Source organism: Agelaius phoeniceus, chromosome Z (assembly GCF_051311805.1).
Source record: "Agelaius phoeniceus isolate bAgePho1 chromosome Z, bAgePho1.hap1, whole genome shotgun sequence".
NCBI classification, from domain to species: Eukaryota; Metazoa; Chordata; class Aves; order Passeriformes; family Icteridae; genus Agelaius; species Agelaius phoeniceus.
This window is the reverse complement of record NC_135303.1, coordinates 86964804-86987283: the sequence shown is the minus strand read 5'-3', so window position 1 is coordinate 86987283 and position 22480 is coordinate 86964804. Positions and strand designations below refer to the sequence as shown.

At 45.0% G+C, this 22480-nt stretch overlaps 1 protein-coding gene across 16 annotated transcripts in view; it reads left to right on the top strand.

Moving 5' to 3' along the window:
- CELF4 (CUGBP Elav-like family member 4) overlaps nt 1-22480 on the top strand; it is a 713388-nt gene that overhangs the window by 601696 nt on the left and 89212 nt on the right. For all 16 annotated transcript variants that reach the window (XR_013180024.1, XR_013180022.1, XM_077171756.1 and 13 more), the window contains exon 6: nt 14563-14706. Coding sequence is in view for 14 of the 16 variants with exons in the window: in XM_077171756.1 (XP_077027871.1) it covers nt 14563-14706 (144 nt within the window). In the remaining 2 variants the exon portion in view is untranslated. The remainder of the gene's footprint in view (nt 1-14562; nt 14707-22480) is intronic.

Genomic DNA, 22480 nt, shown 5'->3' with positions numbered 1-22480 from the left:
TCCAGACCCTTGTCAAAAGCCCCTCTTCAGCTCTCTTGTAGCCCTTTAGGCACAGGAAGATGCTGTAAAGTCTCCCTGGAGCCTTCTCTTCTCCACCCTGAGCAACACCAACTCTCTCAGCCTGTCTTCACAGGAGAGGTGCCCAAGCCCTCTGAGCATCTTTGTGGTCTCCTCTGGACTCGATCCAACAGCTCCTTCTTATGTTTGGGCCCCCAGATCAGGATGCAGCACTGCAGGAGGGATCTCAAGAGAGTGGAGTAGAGAGCAGAATCACACACATTTCAGTCACAGCAGCTATCCTGCCCAGAAGATACACAGGGTTAAAAGATAGAGTATTTTTGCACCCTTTTCACCATCTTGCCCACTGAGGCAACTCAGAATTTCTTTGGTTATAAATTCATTCCTGGAAGGGGTAGAATGGTACTGTTACTGTGCACATTTCCTGCACAGGGGTGAGAAGAAGTGAAGAGTGTGATGTGCTTGGCTTATCTTTAACTATCTGAAAGTTTGTCACCTATTCTAAATATCTTCTAGGATTCCTGCAGAAAGGCGAGAGAGACATTTCCAGAGATTTGTACATTCTTCATTTTTTTCTGTGCTAGGATGGGCAATATCACCTTCTGGGCATGCCTGTCCCATTATAATGGATAACTCAATAACAGGCTTAGACTGAATACCTGAGGTGGGACTCATCAAACCTAATTTGAGACATCCAGAAGTTAAGAAACTCGTGTCTGAGGTTGTCATCTAAGTTTGTCATCTAAGTTTCTCTTATAATCAATAGAGGAAAATAGATACCTCTGGAGAAATTTTATTTTAGAGAAATAGATTTTGAAACCTGTCAAACTAATAGGCAAGCCCAAATAGAAGTGTGCTTTTTAGCTAATTTTAGGCATCAATTTGCTGTGGTACTCCAGCTCCAAAATAGTGGTTCTTCATCCAAAGGGCAACTTAGAATGAAAAAAAGGACCAGAATGCAAAAAAGGACCAGTGCTTAAAAACTAAAGACAAAGCCAGTGCAGCTTAAAGTGAACACTTCACATTCAGTGCTGGGAGACCTGAAATCTGTCCTAGATGTTTGTTGCCCAGATAAAGTAATTTGGGATTCAGAAACCAGGCATCCTGCAGCAGAGTCCCCTGACTCCTGTTCCATTAGATGTGCTGTGAACTTGCTTAACACACTAATTGTCAGCACTATCTTCATTCCATATCTTTATTTAATTAATGGTGTTCAAGGCAATCAAGGCCTCAAGCTTCTGGTGGCTTCTCCCACCACACAGACCAAATTCTCTCTTTGTTTTACTACACAAGCCTGCAGCAGCTTGGTCAAAGCACAGCATTCCCTCTGCATCCAGGCAATAGCATTCCAAGTCTATCTACGGCTGGCTGAACATTTTCCATGAAAATTATTTTTCAGATGGAATCCTTGGTTTTGTGAAAAGGGAAAATGTGAGACTTGGATACAAGCACTGAACAGACGTCTGCCTTTCAGAGAAAGATTCAGTTTAGCTGAACTTTGAAAAAACAGTAGTGTTGCAATGCACAACTTGGTTAACTTGGAGGCTTTCATTTAAATATTTTTCCATGCAGCTCTTATCAACACGAATGACAAAACCAAATTCATCAACAGTGTCCAGGAACCACCACTATCAAATTATGAAATTATAGCTCAGTGTTGTTAGATGACATATAGATTAGATCTCTTGGTACTTTGTAAAGTACTTGTTGTACTTTACACTTTTTATTAAGCAAGAAAATATGAATGGCATAGCATATTGAATGAGGTTAATTTTGAGTGTCTGTCCATCATGTTCTTTGGAAGTCCACCCATAGCAGAAAAATTCCCAGCCAAACATGAGTAACGATCAGGTGAAAAAATTGCCTTCTTTCCTTAGCCAGTGTACTGTCCATCCCTTCATACCATAAGAGATTTTTTTCCATTATTTAGCCTAAAGGAATTTGTCACCTCTTTGGTTTATCAGGTAAGAGTGAGTATGACAGGATCAAAAACTGTCCCAAGAATCACAGAATCACAGAATTATTTGGGTAGGAAGGGACCCTGGAGATCATCTAGCTCCAGTACCATGGCATGGGCAGGGATGCCAGGCACTAAACCAGAGCTTACAAGTGGCTTTGTCTTGTGCAGTGGCCTCTTTCAAGCTAATGGCAAGCGGGGCACTGGTTCTCATCTTCCTGGCTTTGGAATGCTCAGGCACCCCACCAAGGAAGCCACCCCCAGCTCACACTAATGATTGCTGCTGTTATTGCTGTGCATTCCCAGGGTGCAGCTATGACTTTGCAGAGCTCTGTGAGGCTGCCTTCAGAAGCACCCCCACTGTGGAAACCAGCTGAACAGCTGCGCTCACCCCCCACTAACACAGCAGAGGAATATTTAGGTGGATTCAGGGTGGGGGGGAAAGCAGCGCAGGGTCTGCAGAAGGAGCTCTGAGCAGGTGGAGAAAAGGAGGAAAATGGGCCTTTGTGGGCACGATGAAGCTGCAGCCCGGGTGCTGCGCTCACCAGTGGTGGGGAAGCAGATTTTGCAGGAGCAGGCTGCACCAAAGCACTGAGTCGGCAAGAACTGCCTGGGAGGAGCAGCCTGGTGGCTCCGGTGAGTGGGGGGCCACAATGCCGTAGATCAGCTGAGGTATTTTTAACAATTATTTTGATATAAACAGCTCTGAACTTGAGGAGCTCCATGTAAATGGGAAGCAGTGGGGCTTGTAATTAGATTTGTGTACACTTTCATAAATTGCTGGAAAACATCAAAGCCGTGATAGAAGGCTGTGGTGCACTTTATTTCCTTCTTCTGTTCTTCTGTTAATTGAATGGTTGATGTGTGGATAGGAAGCGTTGGCTTCGCAGAGTACTATTTACAGACCCGCTGACAGCTGCACTGTGAAAATTAACAGGAACAGAGCAGCCTCTGTCACAGCTCTTCCCATGAGGGACTTGCTTCAAATTAGATCATTTCTTTCATAGGAGAAACTTTCCTCATCGCTCCTCCCTCCTTCACAAATACACACTCACATCCAGCTGCACACTCCCTTCTCCCCTCAGGCTCATGGCAGCCTTTAGTGCTCAGAAGGGTTTGTCACTTCCACAAAGTTGGGGTGGTTAGGCTGCTGTTTAAAAGCTGTAGTGCATTCCATTTCCAGCAAGACACTTTCTTTGGGAAGTCATCCAAATCCGTGAGCCAGGTGCATGGAGCCACATCTTCGTGCTTGCAGGTCTCTCATTAACTAGAACACTCTTCTCATCCTCCCAGAAACTCTGGTAGACATCCTCTCAGACTACTGCTGTTGGAAATGTGGTTACTGTTGTTCCTAGAGAAAATTGCTGTGTGCTAAACACCATAAAAACCTCTGACAGGACAGCTCCTACACTCAGCAGTTTGCTAACTAAAGGCCAGGGTTAACCTGGCTGGATGAATTACTTCAAAGTGTCAGTCAAAGTATAAAACTTCAAGGTCATCTACACTTTTGTTACAGTTGATGGAGAGGGTCTAGGACCCGAGAGAGATTGTCTTGAGTAGCTGAGGGTTTAGGATTGATGCCCAAAATGCCTGCAATTACATTATCTGAATGTCTCCTTAATAGACAAGATACAAGAGAGAAGCAAAAGAAAAAATAATACAATGTATGGGAGTGAACAAGAATTTTACATAATTAATCTATCTGTTTAGCCTGTTCTTAGTCAAGTGACCACAGTTCTTGTTCCTGGTTCCAGTAGAGAAGCAATAACCAGTGAAAACCTGATAATCTAAATCTTAATATTTATTGACATCCAAGAACTACAAAATTAAGAATATCCAAGTTGAAGCCTTCAGTTCACCCGCTCACTAACTGAAAATGTCTTCAAAACATCCCAGTAACATAAACAGAACCATAGACAAACCCATATTACAAACAGATAACCATTAAACAGACCACAATTCAGAGTATTAATTAACCAACAAAATTTACTTTCATTGAGATTCCAACATGGGATCAAGTTCTCAATTAGTAAAAGCCACACTGTGAGAGTCAGTAGAGACAGAGTCACTGGGCCCCTCAGGGTAAATAGAATCACAGTACCACGGAATCATCAAAGTTGGAAGAGATCTCTAAGTCCAACTATCAACCCAGCACCACCATGTAACTCCTAAACCACATCACCCAGATCCAGATGCCTCTTAAAACACCTCCAGGGATGGTGACTCTGCCAGGGCAATGTATTCCAAAGTCTGAAAATCCTAAGAGTGGTTTTTATTCTAATATCTAGCCAGGATGACTCCTGTCTCAGTTTAAGGCCATTTCCTCTGACCTTCCACTGCAGCCACAGTAGGAAGGAGCAGTCCCCACCTTGTAACCTCCTTTCAGGCAGTCACAGAGAGCCATAGGTTCTCCCCTTGTGCCTCCTCTTCTTGAAACTAAAATAGGAAATGGAAAATCCGTTAGACTTTCCTTTCACATGATCACAGAAACATAAAGAGGAGATTCTCAGAGGTAATCCAGGCTGAAAGCTGATGCAACTCCAGCATCTAAGTGTCCTTCATGACTCATACCTGAGTTTGGCTGAAAGTTAATTGACCAAAGTGAAAAAGCCCAGCGCAGACTGAGGTACCATCACTGCCTGTTCACCTGCCCAAATTAATGCAGAAGGCTGGGGCTTGGTTTTACACCATTGATATTAGAAAAACTGATGGGTGAAAATTGAGATGTCGACTCTGACCCTGTTTTTCTCTTTTCTGTTGATCTTGAACTCTCTAAAGAACATACATTCCTTGCAATGTCCTTGTGCAACACAGAGGCTGTCTTGTTTAACTCATGGCAAAGCACAGCACATTCATTCCTTGTATTAAAAAATAGTAATAACTTAGAAACCCATTAATAAGTCACCAGCAGCAGGCCTGCCCTCTTTCCAGCAATGAATGATTTTTTGAATATATATTTAAACACAATTTATAAGGGTGTGTGTCATTTAGGATGAAAAAAAGCAGTGGACATGTAATACCTACATGTGAGTTTGCAGCCATTTCTACCACCAAAGCCCAGTGACCCTTGATAGCTCACCTTTGCTTTCCATGGAGCAGTGGGCTCTGGATGGAGGGGAAAAAGAGCTCATAGACCCCATCCCAGCACCTCCATCAAGACTGCTGATTCTGCAAGCTTCAGGACGGCAGGTTCCCAGTGTTGCCATAATTTCCCTTAATTCTTCCTAGAAAAAGTAAAATTGTAGGACTGTGTTCCCTGCCTCTCCCATAGTTTCATAAACTTACTAATTAATCATGTTTCTGGGTCCCAGAGCAGAGATCCAGGCAGCCTGGCTGCCTGACACAGGGTGTGAATCATGCTGGCACCAAAAATGGCCTTCTCTTGACTAGTTACATCTCCAAAACCACACAGTCATCCAGCAGAGTGACTAGTGGGATACGAGAGAGATCCCTGGACATCTTCCCTGGGCTTCCCTGCTCCCTCTGACCCATAGCATCCAAATGGGACACAAGCAATAACTGCTTGTGAGCCACATCACCTCCTTCTGGAAAAAAAAAATACTTGGTTGGCACCCACCCATCCCTTCACAAGTCCAAGGGGAGCTGGGCATTATATCTGCAGCTGTGGAGGTGGCCATGGGGAAGCAGGATCATGCCACTCCTGGGAATTGCCTGGGTCCTGGTGATAACAGCAGCCCCTACAATTCTTGCTCCACTCAACTCTTGTCTAATCTGTGTTAGATTAGCACTTGAGGGGCTAAAATAATTCACTGGCAATGACCTTCCTGGGATATCAGAGTCATTGACAAGCCTCCAGCCTAGGAGACATGAAACAGTCCCTGCCTACCCAGGGAGTTCCTGGCCTACTGGAGGTAGCTCCACTGGGCATCACCACCTTCCTCTAATAAGGATTAAAGATGTCAGCATTGTCTTTACCTCTTCTGCTTGCTTTGGGGGCATTTCTTTCTTCCTCCTTTTCTCTTCCTGTATCTTTTGATCTAAGCCTCATTTATATCAGTGGGAGCTTCCTACATAGTTAAGTAGGCTCTGGATCAGCATTAAATCACTCTGGATGCTTCTCATTTTTCCCCTAAATTCACTCCTTCCCAGCCTTGCTCAGGAGTGTGCTCAGTACTGATAGCATGCATTCTCGTGAGGAAAACAGAAAGATCTTAGTAAATGGTAGGATGTGCATACCTGTGCAAAACATAGCATTAGTGATGCAGTAGCTATTATCCAAATGGGTTTTGCAAAGTTCAAATTTAATTTTTAGAGGACAAAGATGTCCTCAAAGAATCAAAACAAAGAATCAAAACACTGACTTTAAAATAAGACTCTCAGCTGAAGCTCACACAAAGTCTGAATGTGAAGCCTCCTACCAGACACCAATGTCTTTGCCTCAGATGTCCACTGGCAGGTGAAATCACATAGAGGAGCATGTTTGATTTCCCATTCCAAAGGTCTGTCTGGTTGCTTCTCGCAGGAATAGTGGTTGTGAAGGTGGCATGTTTCAGTCTTAGTGGAGTGGAATGCAGCAAGGGCAGATCCTTCAACATAAACCAACTTCTTATTTCAGCAAAACCCAGGAGAGCTGCACTGAATTTACACCATTTCATTGCTTCAGTTGACCATCTGTTTCTCTGTATTAAAGCATGGGTGACACCCTCCTGAAAGCAGAATATTTTCTCAATTAACTGTAGAATCATAGAAAATTTTGGGTTAAGAGTAACCTTTAAAGCCTATCTGGTCCAGCCCATGGCTGGACAGTGCTTGGAGATCTTCAGTTTAAATGTGCTCCAAAAATTCAAATCTTTTACTATCTCAGTTGAGCAGCATGGTTTACACCACAATAGCCTGGAGTCCTGCAGCATGACAGGGGTCTGGGAAGCACAGTCATGTGCAGGCTGCTGGCAATGCAGTGCCATGGAAATGTTCTTTTTTGTCATATGAACAGCTGAAACGTATCTGCCCAGCTTGCCAGCCCTTCCTCAACATCTCTTTTTTTTCCCCCCAAGTCATCATAGGCTGTTCATGTCCTCATCCTGAGGTGCCAAAGAGGAGTTCTTGTGAGCAGAGTCCTGAAGCATCAGGATCTCCATACCTGGTTGAGATTCTACTTTGCTTTGACAATTGTCAATTCACATTATGACCCTGGAATAATTCCACTTCTCTTATTTTCATCCTTACTTGTTTAACTGACTGGAAAGATCATTCATAGGTCTCTATACTGCAGTTACCAAATATGTTTTTAATATATCTATTATATAATATATTAAATATAAATATATAATATATTAATATATACCAAATATGTTTTTAATCATAATTTATTTTAAAAAATTAAGCTTTTTTTGTGTAAGTATATTTTATGGGGAACTATATTTTTAATTAATGGAACTAAACATACCCAATCTTTCAAACCATGTTGCTCTTATTGAAAAGGGGAAATATACAACACTTTCTTTTGGATTCTTAATTTTATCTTTTTCTTCAAATAGCCAAAAACAATATTTACTACTTTCACAGTCTTAAATATCAGGAAAGAATCTCTAGTCTGTTGGTGTAACAATACCTCCCACTTCATAATACATTAGGGGAGGTGAATGATTTTGTGAGGGCTTTTATCATTCATAGACTGAGCTGAAAAAATGTTTGAAAAAAAAGTGCTTGAAGAACTCTGCTTTTAAGTTTAGGTTTTTCAGATACCTGGCTTTGATTCGAGAGGCATACTAACACCTGGGTTATATATTGAGTTCTTCCTAATTAGAATTGGGTACAGTGACACCAGGACTCAATGATTCTGTTGCCCTGTGGAAAGCAATAACTTTAGCTCTGAAAGACACCTGGTAAGTAGTGTATGGGCAAATAAAACCTAAATCAAGCTTCCACCCCAAATAAATTAACAGCTCCGGAGACCTGTGAAGGGAAGTACCTGCAGCAACTCTCTCTGCTTAGACATTGCATGAAGAATCTTCTCTACTGAGGGAGCAGCATTATCAAAGGGTCCATCACTACAGTCCTGGATGAATGCCTCCTTTCCCCTCTCCATCTCTGTCACTCTCAAGAGTGTCTAAACCAGCTCTCAGGACTGTAAAGTGGAAATAGCTCCTAGTGACTGCTGTCCTACTCATCTTTCAGATGAGACATGAAATTGAAGCCCTGAGTGCAGAAAAATAACATATTTCACAAGATGGGAGGGATGTTAGTCTTGGTCTTTTGGTCATTTTCCAGCCTGGGTAATTACATTTCTGCCTAGCAGAAATTCCCACTGCTCTGCAGTTTAATTGGACAGTAGTTTCTTTTTCACTTGCCTAAAATCCCAGGCTGGGGTCAAACCCCACTCTCTAATTCACCAGCCCTCTTTTCAATAGAGCTGCATAGGCATTTCCAAAAAAAAATTCCAAATTTGTTTTCAAACTTAGGGGACATCATGCCAAATGGCCTGAGATGACAGAGCCCAAAGCAAATAAATCTTCCTTTGGCTTTTGGGCCTTAACATCAAGGATCCTTGCATGGAAATATTACCCTGATTGTCTTGCTGAAGGTCAGCATCCTCTCAGCTCTGTTTTGTAGTCACAAAGGGAGTGCTAAGGCAAAATTTCCACCACTTTCTGTGGTCACACTTAGGAATACAGTCATTGCCCAAAAGATGAGTGTCCAGCAGCACCTACTCATTTAAGCATCTTCGTGTTCATGGCTGACATTTTGGAAGGTATTTTATAGGATCTGCACATTCAGATCTCTTATACTCAAGAGCTTTAGAGACTGGAACTTTAATATAACAATTTTTTTTTAAATATTTTTGGCCTAGAACTTTTATCTGGCTCCATTTGAGCTAACAAAGATGTAAAGGTACACCTACACGAGACACCCTTGTGTTAAAGGACTTAAATCTATGTTTGCCTCCAGCAGGAGATTCACTAAGCTTAAAGTGAAACTCAGTTTAATGACTTTGGCAAATTAGGCCCAGATTCATCAGTTTTGAAGGAAAAAGGTGTCTAACCATCTGCAGAGATTAGTAACCTAAGGAATCAGAGCAGATTTATAGGGCTGGCAGGAAAAGGAAATTCAGGCATATATTCTGCAAAGCCAGACCTTCACAGAACTTTTCCTAAGAATATTGTTCTAGGGAGAAGCAACTGGAAACCTGAGCTAGTAGACAGGGATGGGAAGCAGAACAGCCCCCCTGTAATCCAAGCAGAAGCAGAAAGAGACCTGCTGAGTCACTTAGGGGCTCATAAGTCTATGGCACCAGGTGGGATCCACCCTAAAGTGATGAGGGAGCTGGTGGAAGAGCTCACCAAGCCCCTCTCCATCATTTATCATCAGTCCTGGCTCACTGGGGAGATCCCAGATGGCTGGAGGTGCCAATGTGACATGCATCCATCAGAAAGGTTGGAAGAAGGGTCTAGAAAAATACAGACCTGTCAGCCTGACCTTGTTCCCCAGCAAGGTTATGGAACAGATCATCTTGGGTACCATCACACCTCCAAGATAGCCAAGGGGTGAGACCAGCCAGCAGGGGTTTAGGAGAGACAGGTCCTGTCTGACCAAGCTGATCTCCTTTGATGACCAGATAAAGGCTGTGGATGTGTCTGGCTGAACTTCAGCAAAGCCTTTGACACCATCTCCCACAGCATCCTCCAGGAGAAGCTGGCAGCTCACAGCCTGGACGGGTGCACTGTTTGCTGGGTTAGGGACTGGCTGGATGGCCAAGCCCAGAGAGTGGCTGTGACAGTGCTGCATCCAGCTGGTGGCCAGTCACCAGTGGTGTCCTCCAGGGATCAGTGTTGGGCCCAGCCCTGTTTTATTGATGATCTGGATGAGGGAGTTGAGTCCAACATCAGCAGATTTGCAGAGGACACACAGTTTTGGGGGAGTGTGGAAGGGCAGGGAGGGACCTCGACAGGCTGGATAGATGGGCTGACTCCAGCAATGGATGGGGTCCTGGGTCCTGCACTTGGGCCACAACACCCGCCCTGCGGTGCTACAGGCTGGGGACAGAGTGGCTGGACAGTGGCCAGGCAGAAGGGGATGTGGGGGTGCTGGTTGGCAGCTGACTAAACATGAGCCTGCAGTGTGCCAGGTGGCCAAGAAGGCCAATGGCTCCTGGCCCATATCAGGAATAGTGTGGCCAGCAGGACAAGGGAAGCCATTCTTTCCCTGTACTTGGCACTGGTGAGGCTCCACCTTAAATGCTGTGTCGAGTTCTGGGCCTCCCAGAACTGGATGTTGAGATGCTGGAGTGTGTCTAGAAAGGGGCAACAAAGCTGGTGAAGGGTAGCATAAGTCCATGAGGAATATATGAGGAATCTGGGGTTGTTTAGCCTAAAGAGGAGGAGGCTCAGGGGGGAGCCTCTACATCTCTCTCTACAACTCCCTGAAAGGAGGCTGTAGCCAGGTGAGGGTCAGTTTCTTCTCCCAGGCAGTAGGACAAGAGGACACAGTCTTAAGCTGCCCCAGATGATGCTTATGTTGGACATTAGGAGGAATTTCTGCACAGAAAAGGTGATGGAGCATTGGAATGGACTGCCCAGGGAGGTGGTAGAGTCACAGTTCCTGGAGGTGTTTAAGAAAACACTGGATGTGGCACTCAGTGCCATGGTCTGGTTGACACCGTGGTGTCTGGTCACAGGTTGGACTCAATTATCTCAGAGGTCTTTTCCATCATAGTTGATTCTGTGATTTTTCCCTGCTGCTGGGCAGTAATGTTTGGCCTCCTGAAACGCTTTTACTTAATCTGTGTATACACGCCATTTGGAAGACCATATCTAATGGGAAAAAGTTCCAACAACCAGGCAATAGATTTGTTTTCCTTTGCCTTTAAATGAAATATCAATGGATGGATATTTTATTTTTAGCTGAATATGAAATTTCACAAGCGACCTGTCAAGCTCCTGTTTTCAAGAATGACTTTATTTCACACGTCAAGACAGCCTGGGAAATTAGTTTTTCTCACAGAGGACTCTGATTAGGGATTACAAAGTGAGCGTGGCGCAGAGTGATTTTTCCTCCATCTTTTCCCTCGCCCCACCAACCTAGAGAGTGCCTGACTCTGCTGACTAAGGGGAGCAATTCATTGCCATGCGTGGCAGGGGGATGGGAAGAAAGATAGCCATATTAAGTAGACTTGCTGGCCCAAGAGAGAATAGGAGAAGCATAATAATACTTAGCCTTTATCATTCTTTTCATCAGTAGATATCAAAGCACTTGAAAAAGGAGGTTGATTTGAGGGGAAAAGAGATAAATTCCAATTGGAAGCAGCCTATTGCAGAGGCACCAGCAGGAAGGCTCACTTTCATGATAGTATCTTCTGACTGTGGGTCTGCAGGGTAGAGAAATGAACAGGTCCTTTCCTCTGAAAAATGCAGAAGTGCATTTCAAATGTTATTGACTTACCCAGTGTAACTCTCATGGGGTTTGGCAAAATATGAGGTCCAGTCTGAGAACCAGAGAGAGCAAGGAGATTATGTATTACCAGTAAATGACAGAGCAGACAGGACCTATTGCCTTTGCCAGCAGACAACAGCAGATTTACACCATGGTTTAACTCCTCACAGAAGCAATAAATAATCCAGAGGAAGGGCTGCAGCATTTTTACCCTATGGAAAACCTGGCCCATTCTGGGGCATTTCTATTGCTGTCCAGTGGATTAGTAGAAGTCACTGGAGTAGAAAGCAGCCCTGTTCTGCTGTATATGAACTGCAATATTTGGCTCCACTGTTAAAAGTCCCACACTGGCTGATCTGATACAGTTTACTGCCTGATTTCCTTTGGGCCACATGAAAGAGCTGCACATGAGGAACCACACACTGAAAGCATCAATCCCAAGGTCAGTCTCCATATTCAAAAGCAATGCAGCATCTCTACTGGCTACACATCTTTAACCGCTTACATGCACATCTCATTGCAGAGAACTCTCAGAAAAACCTCTTCTTTTTCTCTTCCTTCTTTGTAGTGTGTGGTCTAGCTTGAATCTATTTGCCAATGGCCTTTCTGCCCTGTGTATATGATAGCAATGTTCAAAGAGGCCTGAAGTCCTGCTGCGACAGGCAACCCAGAAAAACATCTCTCGGGAGGCAAGATGAGATCCCATTGGGTCAAACAGCTGCTGTGCAGTCACTATGACTCACATCAGAAGGGAAGAACACTCCAGGGGCGAGCACTTCATGTGGAAGTTACCCATGTTTTCATGATGCCATCTACAATAATAGTTTGGTTTTCAACAGTGTGAGGCATCAGCAAATGCCTGAGGCAGTTCCCTGGCCCTAAGACTTCCAGGGCAAATAGAGATCGAGAGAAAAGGAGAAGGAAGAAGACACCAACTTATTTACACTTGCCTGTCATGCTAACAGGAGCAGGTCACATCTTCGAAACCCCTTCTGCAGAGATGAATACACTCTCACTCAGTTTCAAAATCCTCCATCCTGCATTGTGCTCATCATGATGCAGGCTCTGCTCTGCAAATCACAACAGCAGCTCTGAACAGCCCAATCTGCTGTGGACCAGTGCCTCCCTCCAATACAGCTGCAAATAGGTTTAAATCATTAGATGCAAGTTACCAAACAGTCTCTTGGATCAGGGTTAATTAAATGAGTGTTGAAATCTAATTAAGAACTGGTCCAGGTGATAATTAGCAGGAAATGTATGCATTAAAATATTCATTTGTCGATGAGCTGCAATTAAGAGTGTGATTTGGGGAAGGATCAATATCTGCATCATGTGATCTGAAGAAAAATTAAAAGTCACCCAGCCTTCAACAGAAATGCAGGGGAATTTTGGCTAGAGGGTTTTTTTTTTTTCTCTCTTCTCCTGCACTCCCCCTTCTGTTTAGGTTTTATAATAACTGCTGAAGATTGCTCTCCATCTTTGAATGGAGCATTCATCTCTGCATCCCTTTGTTTTCCTGAAGCACTTCTTTCAAAATCTTGCTCTTCATTACATTGTGTGAGTGGGTTATAGATTTATTAGAGAGAGACTAACAGGTCAAAAAGAAAGATTCTTTGCCAATGAAAATCACTTTCTCCCAGTACAGATTGCTAATCCAAGGGAGCATCACTCATTGTGTGGTATTAGATTGTTGGGGTCTTTTTTTAGCAGGTTAATTCCTCAACTCTTTATTCATAACTGAGGATCTGAAGAGGCTATTGAATATGCATAGCTTAGACTTATATATACATATGTCTATAGCTGTGGTTTACTACACTCCTCCCAGTTTGTAGCAGAGCAATTCTGCTTTCACTGAGAGTATTTTTTCTGGTTGCAGGTACATAGGGGCGTGTGTAGGCCAGTTAATAATATTTTTCTTGTGCAATTCCAGAAAATTCCTCATCTGCTAGGACAACAAGGGTCCTGCAACAGTTCAGCTCCTCTGGCATGAGCAGGTCTTCCTCTACTGCCACAGCCAGAACTGAGCTGGTCCTTTCCCCACTGACAGTACTACTGACCAGCAAACACCAGTTTGTCAAAACAGAAGCTATGGGAGCACAATTATTTCAGCTGCTCACTGTCAGTGTCCTGACAGCTCACCTGCCCATCTCCCCAGGCTGGGGGGCAGCCCAGCTCCCAGGGCACCTGTCCACTGGTGTCAGGGCTGCAGCCAGATTGTCCCTCCCTCCCCTACACCTCCTCCTTCCCTTCCTTACCCTGTGGGGAAGCAACCAACCCACGAAGTTAGGACTTCCTTGGAGAAAGACCAAAAAATGCCTTCCTAAGTCGATTTATTTCTTCTCATCTCTGCCCCCTACCCAGAAATGTAAGGATTGCAGCTATTGACCCTTCATCTGGTTTTGGGGAGGAGAGGGATTTCTTTCATTCCCAAAAGCATTATATTTTTCACAGATTTCTGCAGGCAGTTCTGATGATCATCCATAGCTCTGCACTGGTGTTGACTGCAGACATAATCCTAATATTGTAGATTTTTCCTGGAAATGTGTGGGCTCTTTCATGGTAGCCTCTATTTCCTACTGTTTGTGGAGAGAGAGCTCAGGTCCATCCAGCACTATTTTTGCTCCCTTAGTCTGGCAGTGCTGAAGAGATGCTGTTTCATGATGACACATACACCCTGCCCAGCGTACTGACTCCTGTCTCCAAGGCTGGGCAAGGATTTCTCACTGGACTTGGGGATTACAAGACACAGCATTGAAAGGTGATTCATTTCAGGGGTCTGGAATGCAGAGACCTCACACATTCTACCAAAACAAATCAGTCTACAAATCCCACCACATGCATGCAGCAAAGCCTACTACATTTCCCTGCAATGTGTCCAGGTCTTTGTTCTCTGATTCAACATTCTGGGCCTGAAGGTTGAAAGAATAAGGCAACAACTTTTGCAGAGAAAATATAAATTACGTCCTAGAAGCTTTGGAATTTTGGAAACTAGGAGCCAGGCTGCTGGCATTCACCCTCCAGGGTCCTTTACTTCCTGATGCTCTCACCCTCTTGCAAAAGTCAAAATTCACAGCCTGATAGGTTGCCTGGAAAACATCAGCACCTGGATTCTACCAAATCTGTGTTAGGTGTGTGTGATGAGCTGCTGTGCATCAGGCTCATTCCCTGTGTGTCTCCTTTTGTTTCCTGTGCTGCAGGGAGCCTCTTCAAGCCTGGTGGTGAAGTTTGCGGACACGGACAAGGAGCGTACGATGAGGCGCATGCAGCAAATGGCAGGACAAATGGGCATGTTCAACCCCATGGCCATCCAGTTTGGAGCTTATGGAGCCTATGCACAGGCAGTAAGTATAGACAGCAGCTCTCTGCACGCTCATGGGAGGGGGAAGTATCACCTGGAAATGCACAAAAACTCGTGGGAATGGACAAAAACCTGAGCAGAGGAGGAAGAGGTGGCTTATCTGTTGAACTGGTTACATGATGGGAGTAAAAATTAGCCATGCCATCCAGGGTAGGCTCTGGAAATCTCCCAGGTGTCTCCTAGGTGCCATAGACAGCTCTAGTAGTAACTTTTGGTCATGTGTGGACCTATGCAAAACACCTACTAGGGGGCTAAGCCATTGTTGTGGAATGAAAACACAACTACACTTTGAGGATTTGGATAAAATAAGCCTGCTCAGTTTATCCCAGTTATCCCAGCTTTCTGCCTCACATCACCACTACCCTGCTGCACCTTGCATCACCATGGGTACCTTTGGAGTGACCACAGGACAAAACAGCAGCTGTTGAGAGAAATACTTTTAGATTCACAAAGCATAGTAGATAATAATAAAATGTGCACACAGACATATCCCCACACAAAATCCTGCTGCTTCAAACAGTATGATTGAAACAGACTGGGGAAAAATCCTCTTGTGCTGACTTCAGGTTTCCTGTGGGCATACCAAACCTGAGATGATCTGACTGTACAGGTGCTGGGGTCTTTATGATATTATTAAATGGATGACTCTGAAATTACTTGTTTTCATTAGGATAAAATTAACAAGGATCTGCAAGACAAGACCAGAATCAGGTAACTTGGGCTCTCTGCCAGATATTTTGGAGGAAGGTGGAGGTGATGCCTGCAGCAGGCAGACACAATACTTCCCAGTGACTTTGGCTGCTTTCTCTCAAGCTGATTTTCAGGCAGTGACAGTGTATATAGGTGCTTCTTGTATTTGATGGCAAATTGTGGCCTACTGCACGATTTTTGCCCAGGAGGGAAGTGATGTTGAATACATTGTCCAGAGTAGCACCTTCCTGAATGGCAGACCCAAACCTTGCCTTAGGTATGTAGGGCCAGTTCAGGAATAACACTCTGGTGTGCCAACACTCCTTCCAGAGCAATGACCGCAAGGTTCTCCTTCCTTCCTTCCTTCCTTCCTTCCTTCCTTCCTTCCTTCCTTCCTTCCTTCCTTCCTTCCTTCCTTCCTTCCTTCCTTCCTTCCTTCCTTCCTTCCTTCCTTCCTTCCTTCCTTCCTTCCTTCCTTCCTTCCTTCCTTCCTTCCTTCCTTCCTTCCTTCCTTCCTTCCTTCCTTCCTTCCTTCCTTCCTTCCTTCCTTCCTTCCTTCCTTCCTTCCTTCCTTCCTTCCTTCCTTCCTTCCTTCCTTCCTTCCTTCCTTCCGCCACTTCCTTCCTTCCGCCACTTCCTTCCTTCCGCCACTTCCTTCCTTCCGCCACTTCCTTCCTTCCTTCCTTCCTTCCTTCCTTCCTTCCGCCACTTCCTTCCTTCCTTCCTTCCTTCCTTCCTTCCTTCCTTCCTTCCTTCCTTCCTTCCTTCCTTCCTTCCTTCCTTCCTTCCTTCCTTCCTTCCTTCCTTCCTTCCTTCCTTCCTTCCGCCACTTCCTTCCTTCCTTCCTTCCTTCCTTCCTTCCTTCCTTCCTTCCTTCCTTCCTTCCTTCCTTCCTTCCTTCCTTCCTTCCTTCCTTCCTTCCTTCCTTCCTTCCTTCCTTCCTTCCTTCCTTCCTTCCTTCCTTCCTTCCTTCTTTCCTTCCTTCCTTCCTTCCTTCCTTCCTTCCTTCCTTCCTTCCTTCCTTCCTTCCTTCCTTCCTTCCTTCCTTCCTTCCTTCCTTCCTTCCTTCCTTCCTTCCTTCCTTCCTTCCTTCCTTCCTTCCGCCACTTCCTTCCTTCCGCCACTTCCTTCCTTCCTTCCGCCACTTCCTTCCTTCCTTCCTTCCGCCACTTCCTTCCTTCCTTCCTTCCTTCCTTCCTTCCGCCACTTCCTTCCGCCACTTCCTTCCGCCACTTCCTTCCGCCACTTCCTTCCTTCCTTCCTTCCTTCCTTCCTTCCTTCCTTCCTTCCTTCCTTCCTTCCTTCCTTCCTTCCTTCCTTCCTTCCTTCCTTCCTTCCTTCCTTCCTTCCTTCTGCCACTTCCTTCCGCCACTTCCTTCCGCCACTTCCTTCCGCCACTTCCTTCCGCCACTTCCTTCCTTCCTTCCGCCACTTCCTTCCTTCCTTCCTTCCTTCCTTCCACCACTTCCTTCCGCCACTTCCTTCCGCCACTTCCTTCCTTCCTTCCGCCACTTCCTTCCGCCACTTCCTTCCGCCACTTCCTTCCGCCACTTCCTTCCGCCACTTCCTTCCGCCACTTCCTTCCGCCACTTCCTTCCTTCCGCCACTTCCTTCCTTCCGCCACTTCCTTCCGCCACTTCCTTCCGCCACTTCCTTCCGCCACTTCCTTCCGCCACTTCCTTCCGCCACTTCCTTCCTTCCGCCACTTCCTTCCGCCACTTCCTTCCGCCACTTCCTTCCGCCACTTCCTTCCTTCCGCCACTTCCTTCCTTCCGCCACTTCCTTCCTTCCTTCCGCCACTTCCTTCCTTCCGCCACTTCCTTCCTTCCTTCCTTCCGCCACTTCCTTCCTTCCGCCACTTCCTTCCTTCCGCCACTTCCTTCCGCCACTTCCTTCCTTCCTTCCGCCACTTCCTTCCGCCACTTCCTTCCTTCCGCCACTTCCTTCCGCCACTTCCTTCCGCCACTTCCTTCCGCCACTTCCTTCCTTCCTTCCGCCACTTCCTTCCTTCCTTCCGCCACTTCCTTCCTTCCGCCACTTCCTTCCTCCCGCCACTTCCTTCCGCCACTTCCTTCCGCCACTTCCGCCACTTCCTTCCGCCACTTCCGCCACTTCCTTCCTTCCGCCACTTCCTTCTTCCTTCCTTCCGCCACTTCCTTCCACCACTTCCTTCCTTCCTTCCGCCACTTCCTTCCTTCCGCCACTTCCTTCCTTCCCTGACTGTTTCTTTCTCATGTGTTGGCACCAAGTATTTCCCATCAGATCACCATGTTTTCTTTTTAATTTGAAGGTCTTGACATTTCTGTTCCTCTCTGGAAGCCCTGTGCCTCACTGAGCACTTGGTACAACCCAACCTAACCCTTGTGTGAGCCATGCAGAGTTGTGAGGATGTGCTGTAGAGCTCCACTGAGGCTCTTCCTCTCCTTCCAGCCGCACCTCTTGGTGCACCTTCTGGATTTTTTATTCTCTCTCTTCTGGAAAAATTCTATTTTTACTTCCATTTTGCTATCTTCATTTTTATTCCTAGTCAAAGTCAGTCTCTGTCTCTTCCTTTGTCCTCTGCTCCCTTCCTCACATTATAGAAGAGCAACTTCCTATTCAGCCTGGCTGTGTTTAACACTCCCCCTGGCCAGAGAAGGCTGCAGGAAGAGGAAAAGAGACAGTAAATCCCAAATGAGCCTAGGTCAGTGGCCAGCAGACTGTCAGAGGGTTGTAGCACCTTTGCCACCATGTATCAGAGGAATTAACAGGAGGCAATCCACTGACAGCTTGGGACAAGCATTTGCTGAGGTTCTCAGGCAGGAGAAGTGGCCTCAGTGTCACTCTACAGACATTGGTCAGGCAGCTGGAGAGATGGAAAAGACACCACTGTCCTGATGTCCTGGTCCAAAAACTCTTCTTGCATTATTTTTAATCTAGAGTAACTCTTCTAATTTCCAGACAAGGTTTGTACTGATATGAGAGGATGTAGTCTGCACCTTTACACCACAAAAGTTTCCTCTGTTTCTCACCAGATAATACAGGTGTAGTATGAGGGGAGGTGAGGAATCAGGGCAGAAGGAAGAGGAAAAACAATTTCTGGTCTTCTCCCATCCACTTGAAACAAATGGATATTTTTCATGTTGATTTCTGTGAAAGCAGAATTGGACCCATATTCTTTTTTTTATTTTTCTGATAAAAATGCTAATAAGGGAGAAAAAAATAAGTTTTAGATCTTGACCCATTGGATATGACAAGCTGGTGACACCAATTACCCTGGGGACTTGGGAGCTGTCTAAATGATGGGATCACATTTCTGTGTGGCGCCTGTGGACCCAGAGCGTGCTCAGAGGCTGTCTCTCAATCAGCCTCCCTATCTGCTCCATCTCACAGGCTCACATGAAAGGGAAGGAAGGGAGAGCCGGGGCTCTGTGACGTTGCCTTGGTCCCGATTAATCCAGCCCGGACTGCTGGCTCTCAGATACCAGGGTGATTGGCACCTCGCAAATGCCAGCAGGAGATGGAGGAATCGATAGCAGAGAGGGAGAGGGAGACAGCAGTTTTACTCAGCCTGAAGTCAAAGAGCTAAGGCAAGTCAAGAGGAGGGAAGCTGAAATATCAGGAGCGCGACTGTCATGACTGGTGATGCCACTGCCACCAGCAACTCTCGTGACATTGGTTGAATTATTTGGCCCCCTGATCTTGTTTCTTCACGTGCAAATAAACCTGATGATCAGATTTATTTATTTTCTCTCCTCCCTCAGGGACACGGCTCTCTCTTGTATTGTCTCTCCATGAGCTTTCTCAGAGTGGTGTGACAGTAATGTAAGTGTAAGAATTGCCTCAATGCTTAATAGTGCGGCCACCACAAGCATGAGACATCAGGCTCTCTGAGAGCTGTCCTCCCAGCTATCCCCCAGCAGTCCAAACCTGACTGATGTCTCTATATAACAATTCCCAAGCAATCCCATGACGGTGGTTTTTCAATAGTTTCTAATGGTCCGTCCCCATGGAGGCGGTTGCTCAGGGCCCCGTTGCTGCAGTTTCTTGCTGAATTTTCCCCAGAGAAGCATCTTGCACATCACTGTGACAGGATTAGCTCCCAAAAAGCCTCGATGCGCCAAGGTGGTCAGTGCAGCAGGAGCCCCATGGTGTGGCTGTTTGATAGATTGGTGGGCAGCCATGGCTTTGCCAACCCAGCAGCCCCACTGAGGAGAGGCAGCAAGGGTCTCAGACCATTAAAGTTTGACAGATAAACTTTAGTGCTGCTGTCAGGACAGATTTGGGCCCCAGCTCCTCCCGAAGTTACCTCCCTTACAGCCCAGCAAATGGCCATGCCACAGCTCTCCCTGCTCCTGCACACTGCCAACCCTCTCAGCCCCAACTTAAACAACTTTAACCTTGATAAAAGCCATGGTCTCAGCCAAGCAACCAGTCCTGGGGTTCAGCAGCCATCTGGCCTCAGACACAGAGGCAAAAAAATGAGGAAGCAAAGGGAGTTCTCCACTGTGTGTGGATTTCTATCCCCTCCTCAAGTGCCACCTTCAAGCAGCCCAGACAAAGCTTGGCACCAACTCTGTCTGCTGAACCAAAGCTTGGCACCAACTCTGTCTTCAGTGGCACAGAAAGTCACATCAGACCTACCTCACCTCTTTTGTATGCAGCTCAAGGCAAATCAGATTTCATAGCTTCCTAAAGCTCCCAGAGCCCCTACTCTAATTTATTTCAGGGTGGGTTTTTTGATTGTTTTCAGTTTTTTCTCTTCAGCAATATCTTCCCATACTCATTTAACTTCCCCTTTTATGGAGCAATTATTTATTTTATTTCACAAGGGTACAGGGCACCAGCCCTTTTCATTGTCAGGTTACTGTGGATCTACATCAGCTGCGTACAGACAGCTGCTTCTGCAGTCTAAGGCCAGGCTGAGGTATAGATCTGGACTCAGCCTGGAGAGAAGGAGAGTGATGCTGCCTGGCACCACCTTTGATTTGCTGCCAGCCTAGGAAGAACCTGCAGGCACACTCTCCACTTCACAGAGCACAGCACACCTACTCAGGGCAGCCAAGCCCAAAATCACAAGCAGTGACAATCAAAACTGTCTGTGAATGGTGGTTGTACAGTTCTGGCACAAATAAGCTACAGTTCCTGCAGGTCTTTCTTTGAATAAAAGGGGCAAGGAGTGTTTAGTGCGTGTCTCATGTCAGTGATGCCTCACCATGCAGAAAGGAAATGTGCACAGATCAAAAAAGGGTGAGGGAGATGGGAAAATGCAGAAGAGCAAAGCAAGAACAAAGGAAAGAGCCTTGGAAAGTGACAGATTCAGTATAAATTATTTAATTTTTAAATTATTTAAGATAAGATCAAAGTCATAAATCAAGTTTGCATAAAAAATGGGGTGGGACTGTTAGCCACAGTCTTCTGGCCAAACTCCAGCCATGGGACTGATTGCATCCTGCAGCAGGGGATAGGCATAGAGTCAGTGTGTAAAAACAGACAGGCTGGGAAAGAGACAACACAGGCAATGCTGACATTTGTTCTCTGGTCTGGAACAAGTCCTTTCTCAGTAAATCCCAGCTCTCCTCACTCTGAAAAGGTACAAACGGGTGCTGCTCCTGAACTGCAGACAATAACTGCAGCAAAAATTTGGAATATCCAGCACAGCAGAACTCTCAGACATCACCTTAAGTGGTCTCCTTGGGAAGTTGGGGCAGAAGTTACCACCACACTGACCATAAAACCCTGGGCGCCCTGTTCTGCCTCCCTGTCCAGCTCCCATGGAGATGAAAGGATATTTGTGCTAAATGATCTGAGGTAATGCTGACAGGAAGAATTGCTTCTTCCAATATTTCTTCAATTTGGACTGTAAAATTATTTTGGAGAGATACTTTAAAAAAAAAATCAGCTAGCCCTATGAAATCAGGGAAAAATTACTGACTGTAGGCTGCCTTCTGGATATAATAGTTAATATATTTAAATTACCAAAATGGGACAGTATATTTGGTAAATAGTACCTGTTATGCAAATTATTTGCACTTATCCGTTCCAGAAGAGGAAGCTTTTTGAAGCCATAATACTTTTTAGCAGGGATATTACCATATTTCTTACCACCAGCTCCCAGCTAATAATGAATACTAGAAATAATGAACACTAAGATTTGGGCTCTACATACAAATTTTTTTAGGATTTTGGGGGATTTTCCAAAGTTCCCAGGAAGTTAGGAACCCAAGTTATTGTGTGTCAGACTTTGGAAAGACAATAAGAAATTAATCCTGGTGTTGCATATTTGTTTAGGTTTTTTTAATATCCTAATTATATTTAAATTTTATTTTCAAAGCAGAAATTTCTATTTCCAAGAAAACATAAGTAGTATGAAGGACAATTCTGATTTTTCTACCAATTATCTTCTGTTTGTTTCAAGGCTTGTAAAGTATTTTTAGATTTAACTCCTGATTAGCCAGTTAGGTATAGCAGACATGAATTTGTCAATTACACAATTTTACCAAATATGAGTCATATTACTGCTTGATTGATTGCTTTACTTACCTCTTTCTATCACAGGGCTACCATGAGGATTCATTAGCTAAGTCTGTCTAGATCATTAGAGGTGGGAAGTGTGGAATGATGTTACTACTGCTACTACTGCACTATTATTATTATTTTTTTTTTATTATTTTTATTTTTATTTTTATTGCTGCTGAATGAAGAATATGAAAAGTAAAACAAAGCGTTGTGTGGTTCAGACACAAAGATAGAAAATAGCACTGGAAAAAAAGAGAAGGTCATCACATTGTTCAGAGTAAGACTGGAGGGCAATGATCACGCTATTTCAGAAAGAGCTCATCAGAAATAATCCCCCTTTCTCCTCTTCCCCTTCTTCAGTTTCACACACATTTCTTTTGGGGGATGGGGAAGGCAGGCTGTGCTTTTCCTATTTCTAGCAGGATTTTTTGCTCTGAGAAAGTTCCTTCATCCTCCAAGCAATTGTTCCTCCTGTAAGAAAAAGACATTATCTCCTGCCCTTGAGTACCATTGCAACTTTCAGTAGGAAAAAGACGGGCGAGACAAACCTTTACACGTGTCTGTATTGA